Below are 18,379 nucleotides of genomic sequence, written 5' to 3'. Positions count from 1 at the left end.
GCAGAGCTCTGAGATGCAGAGGGGTCGTGGTGTCCGAGTGCATGAATCACAAAAGGTACAGCAAGTAGTTTGGAAAGCTAATAGAATGTTATCGTTCATTGTGAGGGGAACTGAATACAAAAGTTGGGAGGCTACACTGCAGTTATACAGGGCAATGGTGAGACCATATCCAGAATACTGTGTACAGTACTGTTCCCCTTATTTAAGAATAGATGTAAATGCGTTGGAATCAGTTCAGAAAAAGTTTACTAGGCTAATATTTGGGATGGGCCGATTGTCTTTTGAGGAAAGGGTGGACAGGCTAAGCTTGTAGCTGCTGGAATTTGGAAGAGTAAAAAGCAACTTGTTTGAGACATATAAGATCCTGAGGGGTCTTGAGAAGGTGGGCGTGAAAAGGATGTTTCCTCTTGTGGGAGAATCTTGAATTAGGTGTCACTGTTTAAAAATAATGGTCGCTCATTTAAAATAGAGATGAGAAGTTTTTTTTCTCTCAGAGGGCCGTGAGTCTTTGAAACATCTTTTCCCGAAAAAGCGATGGAAGCAGAGTCTTTAAACATTTTTTTTTGAAACAGAGGTAGATAGATTATTGATAAGCAAGGGAGTGAAAGGATATCAGGGGTAGGCAGGAATGCAGAGTTGAGGTTACAATCAGATTAGCCATGATCTTATTGAATGGCAGAACAGGCTTGAGGGGCCGAGTAGCCTACTCCTGCTCCTAATTTGTATGTTTCTTTTTCATATGTTTATATGTTCTTTCCCTCTCCTCCTTTCCCTGTCTATGTACTTTCTTGAATTTTATACCTTTCTTTTTCTAGCTCATTTGATAGTTCATGGACCTGAAGCATTCACAGTGGAGAGGGAAACAGGATGAATGGTTCAGCTCGCAGACCTTTTATCCAAACTGGAAGAATTTAGGGATTCAATAATTTAGCAGCAAGTACAGAGTCAGGAGAAAGAGAAGGGGAGAGGAGGGAGGAACAAACGGCCTTGTGATAGGATGGAAGGCTGGAGTGATTAAATGACAAAGGGGATGATGGTTCAAGGCAAAATTGGGTAATAATGAGACAAGTAAATAAACTAATGTGGCAAATGAAGAAACAAAAAACACATCCAGAGGGGGTTCAAATGGTAACAGCAGAACCATTACCAGCGCCTACTGTCCAAAAAACTTGGAGCGTGGTTATGATCTGAAATTGTTGAAATTACTATTGAGTCCATAAGGTTGTAAAGTGTCTGATCAAAGATGAGCTGCTGTTTCTCGAACTTCCATTGAGCTTCATTGGAACAGTGCAGGAGGCAAAGAACAGAGAGGCCAGAGAATGATCACGCTTGAATACTCAATGGCGATGTTCCACAAACCAGTCGCCCAAGCTGGCTTTAGTCTCCTCAGTGCAGAGGAGACCGCATCGTGAGCAGTCAAAACACGATAATGAATAGCAAAGAGTAGCAATCACTGCATCACCTAGAAAGTGTGTTTGGGGTGCTGGAATGTGGGAAGGGAGGAGGTGAAAGGGCGAGTGCTGCATCGGCTGTGCTTGCATGGAAATGATTCACTGTGATGTTCATAAGAACCCAAGAAATAGGAGCAGAGGGAGACCATACGACCATCTGAACCTGCTCCACCATTAAATGATCTTGCAGCTCAACTTCACTTTCTCACCCTATTGAATCGCTTAGTATGCAAAAAATCATGGATTTGTATTTGAATATGCTCAAGACCAACAGTGATAGGTTCAATTCATTTTCATCTGGAAAATGCATAGAGAAAGTGCACATGAATTACAACTGCTCCCTATCACTGCTCGGCAATAATATTAACAACTTAATCTGGCATCGTGTCACCGAACTTAAATCCTGCCATTCTCAGATACCCTGTTCTTAATGTCATACTTGATGGATAAACAGCCCACTGTTTCATTGCAAGGCAACTTTGTAGATGCTCCATAGTGTTACAGGCTAGCTCATTGGATCTGCTCATTCCATCCCATTTTATATTCAGCTAATGGGAAAAATGAATAAAATACTGAAACATACAGTGATTTGTGGGCAGTGGTGAGTTCGCTGCTCAGATTAGCTCAGGTCTCCATATTATAAGCGATGCAAGAAGCGAGCAATGGAGGCGATGCAAGAAAAATTTATTGGACTAATGCTACAACTGAAAGGTTATGCTTACCAAGAAATATTGAACAGGCTGGAGACGTTTAACGTAGAAACGTGAGTGATGGGTGACTTGATTGAGGAATTTAAGATCACATAAGTGTTTCTACAGGCTAGACAGCTGGAAGATGTTTCCACTTTTACAAGGACGAAAATAAATATAACTTAGTAATGAATCTAATGTGCAGTTCAGGAGAAAGTTCTTTAACCGGAGATAAAAACGGAAAATACTGGAAATACTCAGCATGTCTGGCAGTATCTGGGGAATGAGAAACAGGCTCAACGTCCGTGTAATGATGCAGTGCCTTTCTAATGAAAAGTCATCGACCTCAAATGTAAACTATGTCTCCCTTTCCACAAACACAACAGATCGACTGAATGTTTCGATTCAACAACATCGACTCCCAATGGCTCGGCTTTTACCCAGCATTCTCCGCGGGGAAGAATGTGTTCTATCCAGACGACAGGGAGCTTGCTACGCAGGCGTACTAACGAGCTGGAAGTTGAGCATGCGCATTGCGGTCCCCGACTGGTGCATGCGCAGTGCAGATTGTGCCTGGAGTTCGGCGGAGAAAGGAGAATCAATCGAGTGCGGTTGAGTAATGGAGTCGCTGAGATAAAAACAAAAAACTGCGGATGCTGGAAATCCAAAACAAAATCAGAAATACCTGGAAAAACTCAGCAGGTCTGGCAGCATCGGCGGAGAAGAACAAAGTTGACGTTTCGGGTCCTCATGACCCTTCAACAGAACTAAGTAAAAATAGGAGAGGGGTGGGAATCGCTGGGTGGGTGGAGAGGATTAGAGCCAGCGGGGTGGGCGGGGAGGATTCATAAATACCTGGTGAATACCTCAAACCCCCACTACGAAGCTACCGATCCTGTGTTTGCACAGAATGGGGCGACAGTTGTTGGTCTGCTCTGGGTCATAGGCCCGAGTTAACGGCCGCCATCTTTACCAGGGGCGAGATGCGGCAGGGCGCATGCGCGGTCATCCCTGTTCCTGTTAGCAGGAGGAGAGAATGTTGTGAATTTCGATAACAAAAACAAAAATACCTGGAAAAACTCAGCAGGTCTGACACCATCTGCGGAGAGGAACACAGTTAACGTTTCGAGTCCGTATGACTCTTCAACAGAACTAGGGAAAAATAGAAAAGAGGTGAAATATAAGCTGGTGTAAGGGGGGGTGGGACAGATAGAGCTGGATAGAGGGCCAGTAATAGGCGGAGATAACCTAAAGCTGTCTGTGAAGTGCCTAGTACATTGATGATTACTTCGGTGCTGCTTCATGCTCTCGTCTGGACCTGGAAAAATTTATTATTTTGCTTTCAATTTCCACTCCTCCATCATTTTCACATGGTCCATCTCTGACACTTCCCTTCCCTTCCTTGACCTCTCTGTCTCAATTTCTGGTGATAGACTGTCCACCAATATTCATTACAAGCCTACCAACTCCCACAGCTACCTCGACTACAGCTCCTCACACCCTGCTTCCTGTAATGACTCCATCCCATTCCCTCAGTGTCTTCGCCTCCGTCGCATCTGTTCTGATGATGCCACTTTCAAAAACAGTTCCTCTGACATGTCCTCCTTCTTCCTTAGCCGAGGTTTTCCACCCACGGTGGTTGACAGGGCCTTCAACCGTGTCCGGCCCATCTCCGCGCATCCGCCCTCACAGCTTCCTCTCCCTCCCAGAACCATGATAGGGTCCCCCTTGTCCTCACTTATCATCCCATCAGCCTCCGCATTCAAACGATCATCCTCCACCATGTCAGCCAACTCCAGCATGATGCCACCACCAAACACACCTTCCCTTCACCCCCCCCGGCGGCATTCCGCAGGGATGGTTCCCTCCGGGACACCCTGGTCCACTCCTCCATCACCCCCTACACCTCAACCCCCTCCCACGGCACCTTCCCATGCAACCGCAGAAGGTGCAACACCTGCCCCTTTACTTCCCCTCTCCTCACCGTCCAAGGGCCCAAACACTCCTTTCAAGTGAAGCAGCATTTCACTTGCACTTCCCTCAATTTAGTCTACTGCATTTGTTGCTCCCAATGCGGTTTCCTCTACATTGGAGACACCAAACACAGACTGGGTGACTGCTTTGCGGAACACCTTCGGTCTGTTCGCAAGCATGACCCAGACCTCCCTGTCGCTTGCTATTTCAACACTCCACCCTGCTCTCGTGCCCACATGTCTGTCCTTGGCCTGCTGCATTGTTCCCGTGAAGCTCAACGCAAACTGGAGGAACAGCACCTCATCTTCCGACTAGGCACTTTACAGCCTTCCGGACTGAATATTGAGTTCAACAATTTTAGATCATGAACTCTCTCCTCCATCCCCACCCCCTTTCCGATCCCCCTTTTTTCCAATAATTTATATAGGTTTTTTTTTCCCACCTATTTCCATTATTTTTAAATGTATTTCCATCCATTGTTTTATCTCTGCCTTTTAGCCTATTTCGATCCCTTCCCCCCACCCCCACTAGGGCTATCTGTACCTTCATTATCACCTTACTTAGATAATATCACCAGCTTCAACACCTCTTTGTCCTTTTGTCTATGACATCTTTTGGTTATCTCCACCTATCACTGGCCCTCTATCCAGCTCTACTTGTCCCACACCCCCTTAAACCAGCTTATATTTCACCTCTTTTCTATTTTTCCTTAGTTCTGTTAAAGAGTCATACGGACTCGAAATGTTAACTGTGTTCCTCTCCGCAGATGTTGTCTGACCTGCTGAGTTTTTCCAGGTATTTTTGTTTTTGTTTTGGATTTCCAGCAACCGCAGTTTTTTGCTTTTATCTTTGTGAATTTCTATCCTGGACTGACAGGGATGGATTTTGGAAACTCCTTTTACAGGGGGTGAGAAGAAGTGAATTTCCACATAGCAAACTTAAGGAACAGTAATGTTTGTCTCTTCTAAATTTCTATCCTGGACTGACAATAAAGGTCTTTGTGAATTTGTTTTACAGGGTTATTAGAAGTGGAGGATTGACAGACGGGAAACTCAAACCAAAAGTCACATCCAGATCTGACAGAGTCACTCGATTCATCAGAACCTGAATATCATCAGCATCTGATTGTGGAATGAAAAAGGTTTGTCTGTTCTATCTGTGGAAAAGCACCAAGACACACAAACCCTGGTTTGACCACACCTAGATAATATGTTCAGTTTTGTGCAACAAACTTAAGGAAGGACAGAATGGTTGTGGAGAGAGCATAGCACAGATTTACCTGAGTGATAGCTGAACTACAAGAGTTTAGTTACAAAATCAGGTTACAGGAAAGACCCATAGAGCCATTGTGACACAGAGGAGGCCATTTGGCCTATTATGCCCATGCCAGCTCTCCAGAGCAACCCAATGAGACCTATTCCCCTGCTCCACGTCCCTGTATCCTTGCAAGTTTATTTCCCTTAAGTGCCTATTCTCCATCACATCCCCCTCTATCTATTACCCAAAAACTAAACCTGTGCCCCCTAGTCCTTGTTCAATCAACTCATGGGAACAGATTTTCTTTGTCCATCTTATCTAAAGCTCATAATTTTGTACACCTGTACCAATCTGCCCTCACCTCTTTGCTAGAACCATTCGGTTAAATCTCTGCACCTTCTCAAGGACCTTTACATCTTTCTTGAAGTGTGGTGATCAGAACTGGACACAAATACTTGGGTTGTGGTCTAACCAGAGCCTAACAAAGATTAGGCATAACTTCCTTGCTTTTGGACTCAGTAGCTCTATTTATGAAGCCCAAGATTCCATATACCTTGCTAACTGCTCTCTTAATCTATCCTGTCACCCTCAAAAATTCTCTGCACAGAAAGGGCCAGATCCCTCTGACTCCACACAATGTTTAGTTCTGTGCCATGAGGCTGCTATTGTCTTTCTCTCCCTATCCTTCCTGTCAAAATCCATCACCTCGCTGTGAGGGTTGTAATCCCTGAAATTTAGAAGATTACGAGGTGATTTGATTAAAGTTTTCGGGATATTAATTGGAACTGACAGGGTAGATAAAGGGAAACTATATCCAATGGTTGGGGAATCTAGGACGAGTGGGCGGAGTCCAAACATAGAATCAGGTTCCAGCACCAACTCTCTGTTGGTGCAGAAACTGCTGAACTCGATGTTGAGCTTGGTGTGGTGTCTTTGATGAACGGACCACAGGAGACTCAGGTACAGGTTACGATCGTTTATTCGAGCAATTGCAAGGAGGGCACCATCTCAATACAGCTTTAGACAGTACTCTGCTAAACTACAAGTGTTCACCATATTTATACATTATTGGTCACATACAAGAACATCCTCCAGATTCCGATCTTGTCAACATATAGGTTTACATTAAACAGACAGGTGTCTGGTACAAAGGTAACCCTACTTTCACCCAGACAGAGACCTGCCTTCCTATCTAAGCTGGGACCATCTGTCCTTCCCCTATCTGTTGAAGAGCACACTTAATCTATGTTATTGCCATCCTCTGACTATAGTCTAACTCCCAGGACCTTGCTGGTGATTGCAAACCCTGAGGGTGTACAAAGTTCAGCATTCTCTCTGTCCCAGCCTGAACTTTAACTGTTAACTAATTAGCAATTGTGGTTTTGCATGCTGGGATATTTTAAGTCAAGTCCCTTGACCATTACTGTATTCCTTTATTTCCCCCTAACAAGCTCTAAAGGTTGTAAAGTGCAGAATCGAAAGATGAGCTGCTGTTCCTCGAGCTCCCTTTGAGCTTCATTGGAACAGTTCTGGAGGCCGAGGTCAGAGTGAGAGTGGGGCGGAGAATTAAAATGACAAGTGACTGGAAGCTCAGGGTCAAGCTCACAGACTGAACAGAGGTCGTTCCACAAGTGATCACCCAATCTATTTTTCATCTTCTCAGTTTAGAGCAGGCCAGATCATGAGCAGTTAATACAGTAACTAAGCTGCAAGAAGTACAAGTAAATCACTGTTCATTTCATCCCACAAAATCTCAAACATAACCTGATGAAATATACTTTATTTGGAGAGGAGAGGATACAAAGTAAAGCAAACAGACTGCCAGAATATTAAATTTCACCCTAGCCATAAAGATTGTTAACATCAGCAGAAATAAACCCCAATGTCAAAATCAACCTGGTTCAGCCCTCGATGTGATTACCATCAGCAATAACAGCAGAATCCAACTCCTGCTGTCACTTGTCAACTCACTGGTCGGCCTGCAGGTTGGATGAATGAGTGAAGCTCTTTTCACACACAGAGCAGGTGAACAGCCCCTCCCCAGTGTGAACTCGCTGGCATTTCAGCAGATCCCTTGTGCTTTTGAAGCTCTTCTCGCAGCCAGAATATTTAAACAGTCTCTCATAAGTATGCACTCCTTGGTGTGACTGAAGGTGTGATAAAATCCTTTCCCATATTCAGTGCAGGTGAACAGCCTCTCCCCTGTGTGACTGTGGCATTGAGTTTCCAGATCCCAGTCACAGAGGTCTGCAGCACAGAAATAGGCCCTTCGGCCCTTCGAGTCTGCACCAGTCAAGTATCTAACTATTCTAATCCCATTTTCCAGCACTAGGCCCATAATCTTCTGTGCCATGGCATCGCAAGTACACATCCAAATACTTCTTAAATGTTATGAGGGTTTCTGTCTCTACCACCCTTTCAGGCAGTGAGTTCTAGATTCCCACCACCCTCTGGGTGAAAATGTTTTTCCTCACATCCCCTCTAAACCTCCTGCCCCTTACCTTAAATCTATGCGCCCTGGTTATTGATCCCTCCATCAAAGGGAAAAGTTCCTTCCTGTCTACCCTATCTATGCCCTTCACAAATTTATATGCCTCAATCATGTCCCCACTAAATCTCCTCTGCTCCAGGGAAAATAACCCACTCTATCCAATCTCTTCATAACTAAAACTCCCCAGCCCAGGCAACATCCTGGTAAATCTCCAGTGCAATCACATCCTTCCTATAATGTGGATTCCAGAACTCCACGCTGTCTACTCTAGCTGTCGCTTAACCAGCGTTTTATACAGTTCCAGCATAACCTCCCTGCTCTTATATTCTATGCCTTGGCTAATAAAGTATCCCATATGTCTTCTTAACCACCTTATCTGCCTGTCCCGCTACCTTAAGGGACCGGTGGACATGCACACCAAGGTCCCCTGATCCTTGGTACTTCCCAGGGTCCTCCTATTCATCGTGTATTCCCGTGCCTTGTTTGTCCTGACCAAGTGCATCACCTCACACTTATCCGGATTAAATTCCATTTGCCACTGATCAGCCCATCTGACCAGCCCGTCTATATCCTCCTGTAATCTCGGGCTATCTTCCTCACTATTTACCACCCCACCAATTTTCGTCTCATCCGCAACTGATTAACCCTCCTACATTCAAGTCTGAATCGTTTATATATACCACATGACAGATAATTGAATTCCTTTCAAGATCCCCACATTAAGGAGTCAGTTACTGCAGAAAGGAGAGATGATATCTTGGAGGGGGCATCGAATGAAGCTTTGTGGGTAGAGTTTAGGAATAAAAATGGGGCAACCACATTATTAGATGTTTATTATAGACCCCCAGATAGTCAGTGAGAAATTGAGGAACAAATATGTACACAATTTGTGGAGGTGGGTAAAAATAATAACAATAGGGTAATTCTGTTAGATTATTTCAACATTCCCAACATTAATTGGCGTAGACATAGTGTTAAGGGCTTGGATGGAGTGGATTTCTTGAAATGTGTGCAGGAGAACTTTTTAGGTCAATATGTAGAGGGTCCAAAAATGGACGGCGCAGTGCTGGACCTAATTCTGGGGAATGAAGCCGGACAGGTGACTGAGGTGCTGGTGGGGGAGCATTTTAGTGATAGCGACCACAACATGGTATAGTTTAAGTTTGTTCTGGACAAAGAAATAGACAAGTTGCAAAAAAACGTTTTGGATTGGGGGAGAGTGGATTTTGGTAAAATAAGGCAGGATCTGGCCAAGGTAGACTGGGGACAGCTACTTGTGGGGAAATCTACAGAGGAGCAGTGGGGAGCATTCAAAAAGGAAATGGGGCGGGTACAGGCTCAAGATGTTCCCTCTAGGGTGATAGGAAGGAGTAACAAGCCCAGAGAACCATGGATGACCAGAGGTATTCAGGTTACGATGAGAAGGAAAAGAGAGGTTTTTAACAGGTACAAGGGAAGCAAATCAGTGGAGCCATTAATGGAGTACAGAAAGTGCAGGGTGGAGCTTAAGAAAGCAATTAGGAGAGCAAAGAGGGGATATGAGAAAGCTCTGGCTGGTAAAAGTAGGGAAAATCCCAAGATATTCTATAAGTATATCAATGTGAAGAGGATAACCAGGGAAAGGGTACGGCCCATAAGGGACCAAGGGGGCAATCTATGGGTGGAGCCAGAGGACATCGCTAGAGTTTTGAATGAATACTTCACATCCGTCTTCACCCAAGAAAATGAGGATGAAGGTATCGAACTAGGGGAGAGAGATTGCGAGGTGCTTAAGCAAATTGTATAGGGAGTGACAAGGTATTGGAGGTGTTGGCAGGCTTAAAAGTGGACAAACCTCCAGGTCCAGATGATTTGTGTGCCAGACTGCTGATGGAGGCAAGGGAGGAGATCGCAGGGGCTGTGACCCAAATTTTTAATTCCTCTCTGGCCTCTGGGGAGGTGCCAGAGGACTGGAGAACAGCTAATGTGGTTCTGCTATTTAAGAAGGGTTGTAGAGATAAGCCAGGGAACTACAGGCCAGTGAGTCTCACGTCAGTGGTAGGGAAACTATTGGAGAACATTCTGAAGGAGAGAATCTATCTCCACTTGGAGAGGCAAATCAGGGATTGTCAGCATGGATTTGTCAAAGGGAGGTCATACCTAACAAATTTGATTGAATTTTTTTAGGAGGTGACCAGGTGTGTAGCTGAGGGTAGTGCAGTTGATGTAGTTTATATGGATTTCAACAAAGCCTTTGATAAGGTCCCACATGGGAAACTTAGAAAGAAGGCAAATGCACATGCGTTAAAGGGTAATTTGATAAGGTGGATTCAAAATTGGCTTAGTTGTAGGAGACAGAGGGTGATGACAGAAGGATGCTTTAATGACTGGAAGCCAGTGTCCAGTGGTGTACCACAGGAATCTGTGCTGGGTCCCCTATTATTCGTCACTTATACAAACAACATAGGTGACTATGTTGGGGGCAGGATTAGTAAGTTTGCAGATGACACAAAGATTGGCCGGGTGGTTAACAGTGTCTTGGGCTACAGGAAGATATAGACGGGATGGTCAAATGGGCAGATAAGTGTCAGATGGAATTTAACCCTGAAAAGTGTGAGGTGATACACTTTGGAAGGAGTAATTTGTCAAGGAAGTATTCAATGAACGGCATGACACTAGGAAGTTCTGAGGAACAAAGGCACCTGGGCGTGTGTGTCCATAGATCTCTGAAGGCAGAGGGGCATGTTAGTGGGGTGGTGAAAAAGGCATATGGGACACTTGCCTTTATTAATTTCTCACTAGATGGTGCAGACTTGATGGGCCGAAAGGCCTCTTCTGCACTGTGTGATTCTGTGATTGACAAAGTTTCTCCCCAGTGTGATTGCACTTGTGGTTTAACAAGAGAGATGATCAGTTGAAACCTTGACTACATGCAGAACACGTGTATGGTTTCTCCCTGCTGTAAATGGTGCTCTTTGTGGTGCAGAAGCGAGTCACAGTCCCAGTGACCAGGAGAGAAAATGATTGACTCATTAATTTTCTTCCCACTCTGCAGACAGGAGCTGGAGAACTGAACCCAGGCAGAGGAGAGGGAGGGAGAAAACTGGGAGTGGAGGAAAGGAATGCTGGAGATGGTGAGATGGGTTTGGATTTCAGCCCAGGAAGCAGGGAGAGTGTGGGACGGGGATTTACAACTTTGGGGGAACTAGAGAGGAAAAAATATTCCATAGAAACGAGAATTGTCTGCTCTGAATTTCTATCCTGGACTGATAGGAATGACTTTGTAAACTCTTTTTCCAGGGCATAAGGCGGGGAAAATTTACAGATATGGAACTCAAATCAAACATCACATCACGATCTGATGGTCACTCAATTCATCAGGACCTGAATATCATCGGCCTTTGAATGTAGAACGAGAAATTTTTGTCTGTAGGGAAAGATTTCAACCATCAGTGTGACTGGAAAAGCAGCGAGACACACACACACCCGAGTGAGAGTGTTCCAGTGAACTGACTGTGGAGAGAGCTTTAACCAGTTACACAGCCTGAAAAAAAATCACACCATTCACAGTGGAGAGAAAGTGTACCCCTTTTTCTGTGTGTGGACAAGGCTTCAACTGATCATTCAACCTGTAGAAGCACAAGGACACCCACACCATGGAGAAACCGTGGAAATGTGGGGACTGTGGGAAGGGATTCAATTATCCATCCAAGCTGGAAACTCATCGACGCAGTCACACCGGGGAGAGACCGTTCATCTGTTCTGATTGTGGGAAGGGATTCACTCAGTTATCTACCTTGTTAACACACCAGCGAGTTCACACTGGCGAGAGACCATTCACCTGCTCCGTGTGTGGGAAGGACTTTACTAAATCATCTACCCTGACTGAACACAAGCGAATTCACACCGGGGAGAGGCCATTCAGTTGCTCTCACTGCGGGAAGAGATTTGGCCGGTCATCCAATCTCACTGAACATCTCCGTGTTCACACTGGGGAGAAACCGTTCACCTGCCCCATGTGTGGGAAGGGATTCACTTGTTTAACTAACCTCACATCACACCAACTTGTTCACACTGATCAGAGACCTTTTCAATGTTCTGACTGTGATTCTGGCTTTAAAAGCACAAGGGATCTGCTGATACACCAACGCAGCCACACCGGGGAGAGGCCATTCATCTGCTCCGATTGTGGGAAGGGATTCACTCACGCATCCAACCTGCTGGCACACCAGCGAGGCCACACCGGGGAGAGGCCATTCACCTGCTCCAAGTGTGGGAAGAGATTTCGTCGCTCATCCGATGTTCAGACTCACCAGCGAGTTCACATGGGGAGGATCCGTTCAGCTGCGCTGTTTGTGGGAAGGGATTCACTCACTCATCCACCCTGCTGAGACACCAGCGAGTTCACAAGTGACTCCAGGGGTTGGATTCCACAGTTAATGACATCCAGGAATGAACCATGTTCATTCTGATAGATGGGCTTTGTTTCTGCTGATGTTAATAACCCCATATAATGGTGTGAATTTAATGTTGTGACAAGTGCCAAATAAATCAGCATTATTTCAAACGCACAGCGTGTTGTGCCCTTGATTTCTCTAACAATGTCCACAGTCCCATAGCATCTCTCCCATCTTCGATATGTGAAGAGACCATCACACCTACAAACCTGGTTTAAATTTAAATCTGAATCCACTCAGCAAATTGATTTAACAAAAGGTGAAGAGTAAACCGATCACATCAAATAATTGGCAAAAAGCCAGAGGGGAGATGAGAAAAGATGTTTTACTGAGTGAGTTGTGATCTGGAACACACTGCCTGAAAGGTGGACGCAGATTCTATAGGAGCTTTCAAAAGGGAATTGGATCGCTAGCTACAGGGCTCTGGGGAAAGGGCAGGGGAGTGGGACTAATTGGCAGCTCTTTCAAAGATGATCCGGGCTCTTTATGCAGTTCTATATTGACAAGAGACAGTCTGATGTCTAACTCCCCAAGAATAAGGAACGATCTTGGCTCTCTGAAAACCCCTTCAGCTCTTTGTAAATATCTTTCAAGTGCTGACAGATTCTTTCCTTCTTTTGAAATTCCATTTCCATGTACAGGGGATGCAGACAGTGCTGGACACAGAGGGAGCAGCAAACCTGGTTCAGAATGGACATGCTGGGTTTGTGCTTGGTCTGGCTTTCTGCTGAGCATGTGCTGGGGCTCCGTGGGCCTTCACTGCTCAGGGACATTTCTGAGTGTGTCATAGCACCATTAGATACAGGAGGAGGCCATTCAGCCCCTCAAGCCTACTCCACCATTCAGTTAGGTCAGGGCTGATTTGTATCTGAACTCCATTGATCTGCCTTTTAAGATGATGTCCCCTTGTTCTTGATTCCCCCACCAGAAGAAATAGCTTCTCTATTTCGACCCAATTGGCTCTTCAAGCAGATTTTGGTCATTTCCCCTTAATCCAGAACAACTGTATAAATTTATCTTTACATTCCAGGAGCAGCAGTACTCCTGGAATTGTTTATCACAAGGAGTTCACAATTCACCCTCTAATCTTCATGAACAAATGGTTACAGCTATAATTCAGTTTAATCAGTCTGAGTGTTTAATACAGGAGCTGGATGATTTACTGTTGCTGTATCTGGACGTTGAGAGTCATGTGAGATTACTGAGAGAATGGTTACAAGGATTAACCAGGGAAGGTTCAAGATTCATCTGAAGAAGACAGTGCAGGAGAAGGTAAATGTTTCAGGAGTGAACATGACCAATGTGGAGTTGGTGGGGCTGGGGTGGTTACACTGACAAGTTACCAGAAATTCTGGACAGGAGTTGCCCCCACCAACATCTATGAAGGTGGTCTGATCATTTTTGTGAAGGATGGTGTTTTTATCGAGGGTTTTGCCCCATTAAGAGTTCCCCTCTTTACTTTGTTGAGAAGGATTGCTGAGTGGGAATGGACACCAGCCTGGACAGAGGTGGTCAAACTGTTGAAGGGAGCTTCACAGAAAGCACCTGTCCCGGTCCCAGTTCAGACCACAACATGCTGATTGGGATCACTGTGAAATGACCTGGCCCATTATTGGCCTGAGTGGGTTTATAAAACCAGGACATATCAACTTATAAATGTACAATAAGCAGAAAACAGGACTCATGGAGTCACCAAATGATTCAGGGACAGGATTCCACACCAGCTCCCTGTAGAAGAATCCGGATGGTCCCATTCCCCCGCTCTAACCCTGTCAATCTGCAAGCTCATTTCCTTCGAGTGTCCATCCAGTTTCTGTTTGAAATATTTCATCTCCACTTCCAGCCCTCTCATAAGCAGCAAGTTCCAGGATATTGCCACTCACTGCGTAAAGATGTTCACCCTCACATCCCCCATTCAGGTTGCCCAAGACACAGATAATAAGAGCAGGAGTAGGCCATTTGGTCCATCAAGCCTGCTCCACCATTCAATAAGATCATGGCTGATCTGATTGTGGCCGTAACTCCACTTTCCTGTCTGTCCCCCATAAGCCTTGACTCCCTAGTAGATCAAAAATCTGTCTAACTCAGTCTTGAATATATTCAATGACCCAGCTTGCACTGCTCTCTGTGGAAAGGAATTCCAAAGACTGATGAACACTCTGAGAGAAGAAATTCCTCTCATCTCAGTTGTAAATGGGAGACCCCTTATGTGTTAAACAAACCCTAGTTCCAGGGGAAACATCCTCTCAGCATCTATCCTGTCAAGCTGCTTCAAAATCTTACATGTTTCAATAAGATCACCTCTCATTCTCAAACCTCAATGAGTATAGACCCATCCTGCTCAACCTTTCCTCAATATAAACCCCTTCATACCAGGAATCAGCCTAGTGAACCTTCTCTGAACCGTCTCCAATGCAAATACGTCCCTCCTTAACCTGAATCAGTAATCAACTGACACAAATAATTTTAGGATTCTGGACAAAGACAGGAATGGTTCGCTTCTGAGAGGATGGGGAGAGGTTTGGTAGAGGATAGATAAGGATTAGGTTTCTGCAGCTACTGTAGTTCTGCACTCTCACAAGGAAGGATGTGGTTAGGTGGTGTAACTGCCACCATTAAGCTGCAAAAGTAAAATCAAGACTTTATTTGAGCAATGATGAGGGTAAAAAGGAGTAGATTCAGTTTGGTGACACTTGTAGTTTTCAGGGTTATTAATAAGAAATAACTGTTAACATTCCCACCTCTGGGAAGCCTCACTGCAAACTGCCCTGGTGAGTGGAGACGGCTCTCCAGCTCATTCTGGGTTGATATCAGGCAGGATCAGTGTGTCCGGCGGGTCTGGCTGTCCACTCCCATTGAGTGAGTTATGGGAGCTCCTCAAAATCTCCCAGTTGAAGCTGGACCAACATATCGGCTGGAATTAAATGGTTCCAGTCATGGAAGGAGCGTTAAACATCCTGTGAATTCTTCCACTAATTCACACTGTTCTCCAAGGGATGATTTCAAAGAGAAACAATCACTACACTGTGTAATTTCCTGAAATAATCCCTGCTGTTTGTCCTGAATGAATCCATTTCAGTAACAAATGTTGAAATGTTTGCTCCACACCCACAGGGTTTCATCTGTGTAAAGCCACAAACAGAAAGGTCCAGTTTTCTCCTGGAGTTTGAGACAAATCAGCTTCCAAAATGATGCCGAGTTTCAGCCAATGAGGGAGAACTGGGCTCAGCCCCGCCCCCTCATTCACTCCGATTGTTTGGAGGACCAGCCGGTCCCAATCGGTCCTCCAGCTCTGCCCCTTCTACCTATCGGCTCGGAGCTGCCGTCAATCACTCGCCGGGCATTGTGATCTGGAGCATGCGCAGTGCGGGTGATGTCTTTGGACAGACGCTTGTTTGTCTCATCTTCAGGCGGGAAGGAGGCGGATAAGCGGAGGCAGCGTTAGGGGCAGTGGGTGGGAGGGGAGGCTTCACAAACACCCAGTGGAGGCCTCAATACCCCCAGTAAGAAAGTACCGAGCCCGCCTTTGCACCGAACGGAACGGCAGCTGCGGGCTTTCTCCCGGTGCCAGGCCCGAGTGGCCAAATGTGGGTTAATGAAGGAAATGCAGCAATGGGTTTGTTAATGAGAAATCACCTTTAACTCACTTTACTGATCCTGGAGCAGGAGTAGAGAATGGTGTGAATTTCTATCCTGGACTGACACTGATGAATTTGTTAATGAAAAATCATATTTCACTAACTTGCTGCTGTTTTTTGATGGTGTAACCAAGAGGGTTGATGAGGGCAATGCTGTTGATGTGATGTATAGGCATTTCCAAAAGACATTTGATATAGTGCTGCATAACAGACTTGTGAGTAAAGCTTTAGCTCATGGAATAAGGGGGCAGGAACAATATGGATACGGAACAAGAACAGAAAATGCTGGAAAAACCCAGCAGGTCTAGCAACATTTGTGGAGAGAGAAACAGAGTTAACGTTTTGAGTCTGTATGACCCTTCTTCAGAGCTGAAGAGAAGTGAAAATGTGATTAAATTTATACTATTTAAGGGGGGTGGGGCAGGTAGAGCTGGATAGAAGGCCAGCGATAGGTGGGGGCAAAGGAGGGGTTGACAATGATGTCATGAACTGAAGGACAAAGGGAGTGTTGGTGGTCGTGGTTAGTGCTAAAAAAGGTTACAGGATTGGCTGAATGACAGGAAACAGAGTGATGGTTAATGGATGCTTTTCAGGCTGGAGTTCCCAGGTATTTCCTCAACTATCTAATATCAGATATCTCATAATCTAAAAACTTTCCTGCTACTCTGTACTGTCAGGATGTTTCAGATGAATGTTTTGTCACGAGTCATGAATGAAGTGAATTGCCAAACATATTGTTATCTTCAGTTGTACGAATTTGTTAAAACGATACAGAAAAATCATCAGACACTTGTATTTCATCCCAGGGAGGAGGGAGAGTATGTGGGATGGGGATCTGCAGTTTTGGAGAACAAGAGAGGGAAAAAATGTTCCACTAAAACTAGAATTGTCTGTTCTGAATTTCTACCCTGCACTGACATGATGACTTTTGTAATCTCTTTTTACAGGGCATTAGAAGGAGAATTTACAGACAGGAAACCAAGCATCACACCAACATCTGACAGAGTCACTTGATTTAGCAGGACATGAATATCATTGACCTTTGAATGTGGAATGAGAAATGTTTGTCTGTTCTGTCTGTGGGGAAATATTTCAAACATCAGTGTGACTGGAAAAGCACCAAGACACACAAACACCCGAGTGAGTGTTCCAGTGAACTGAGCTTTAACCAGTTACACAGCCTGAAAAAAAAATCACACCATTCACAATGGGGAGAGACCGTACACGTTTTCTGTGAGGACAAGGATTCAACTGATCATCCAACTTGAAGAGATACAAGGACGCTGGCACCATGGAGAAACCATGGAAATGTGAGGATTGTGGTAAAAGATTCGATTATCCATCCCTGTTGGAAAACCATCGACGCAGTCACACTGGGGAGAAGCCATTCATCTGTTCCGTGTGTGGGAAGGGATTTACTCAGTCAGCCTGTCTCATGTCACACCAGCAAATTCACACCGAGGAGAGGCCGTTCTGCTGCTCTTTCTGTGGAAGGAGGTTCAGGTGTTCATCCAACCTCATTGCACACCAGCGAGTTCACATTGGGGAGAGGCCATTCATCTGCTCTGTGTGTGGAAAGGGATTCACAAAGTCATCCTGCCTCATGTCACACCAGGCAATTTACTCTGAGGTGAGGCCGTTCAGCTGCACTTCCTGTGGAAAGAATTTCAAGTGTTTACCTAACCTCATTGCACATCAACGAGTCCACACTGGGAAGAGGCCGTTCATCTGCTCCGAGTGTGGGAAGAAATTTGCACGGTTATTTAGCCTTGTATCACACCAGCGAATTCACACTGAGGAGAGGCCGTTCAACTGTACTTCCTGTGGAAAGAGATTTAGCTGTTCATCCAACCTCATTGTACACCAGCGAATTCACACTGGGGAGAGGCCATTCACCTGCTCTGTGTGTGGGAAAGGATTCACTGGGTCCTCCAACCTGCTGATACACCAACGCACTCACACTGGGGAAAGGCCGTTCAGTTGCTCAGTGTGTGGGAAGGGATTTACTCAGTCACGGAATCTGCTGACACATCAGCGAGTTCATAAGTGATTCCAGTGGTTGGATTCTGCTGTTTTTGCTGTTGTTAATCACATCCAGGACTGATAATCTGACAATATTTGATTTGTTTCTTCTGATGTTAACAATCCTGCAAATGGCTGGAGTTTAATATTCTGAGTTCATCACTGATTTTTGGGGCTACAGAGTCTCTTTTTAAAAACACCATCTGTGATCTTTCCCCTTAATTCAAAAACTGTCAACAGGAACTCATTTACAATGAACTTTTACTTCAATTCCAAATTCATCTATGGTGCGAAATCTACAATTCAGTGTCAGAAAGGTTCCACTGATTAACAACTCCAGTTAGAAAGTGCTGCTTATTCCTTGCTGACAATTCTTACTGACTCTCACATTCTTCACGGTGTTATGAATTCAGTTCATTGT

General features: G+C 45.0%; 1 protein-coding gene across 4 annotated transcripts; it reads left to right on the top strand.

Moving 5' to 3' along the window:
* Window positions 1-15,794: 15,794 nt before the first annotated feature.
* On the top strand, window positions 15,795-18,156 carry LOC144697159 (uncharacterized). Of its 4 annotated transcripts, none has more exons than XM_078569012.1 (2): window positions 15,795-15,885; window positions 16,884-18,156. In XM_078569012.1, exon 2 carries the CDS (start codon window positions 17,228-17,230, stop codon window positions 17,984-17,986), a length of 759 nt encoding a protein of 252 aa, XP_078425138.1. In that variant the 5' UTR covers window positions 15,795-15,885; window positions 16,884-17,227; the 3' UTR covers window positions 17,987-18,156. The 4 variants fall into 4 exon arrangements, with proteins under 4 accessions (XP_078425138.1, XP_078425139.1, XP_078425136.1 ...); XM_078569013.1 differs by having other exon boundaries at window positions 15,797-15,885; window positions 16,892-18,156; XM_078569010.1 differs by having other exon boundaries at window positions 15,805-15,914.
* Window positions 18,157-18,379: the final 223 nt, after the last annotated feature.

Source organism: Cetorhinus maximus, chromosome 23 (assembly GCF_964194155.1).
Source record: "Cetorhinus maximus chromosome 23, sCetMax3.hap1.1, whole genome shotgun sequence".
In the NCBI taxonomy this organism is placed as follows: domain Eukaryota; kingdom Metazoa; phylum Chordata; class Chondrichthyes; order Lamniformes; family Cetorhinidae; genus Cetorhinus; species Cetorhinus maximus.
Note: the sequence above shows the minus strand (reverse complement) of the source record. Positions and strands in the feature narration are given on the sequence as shown.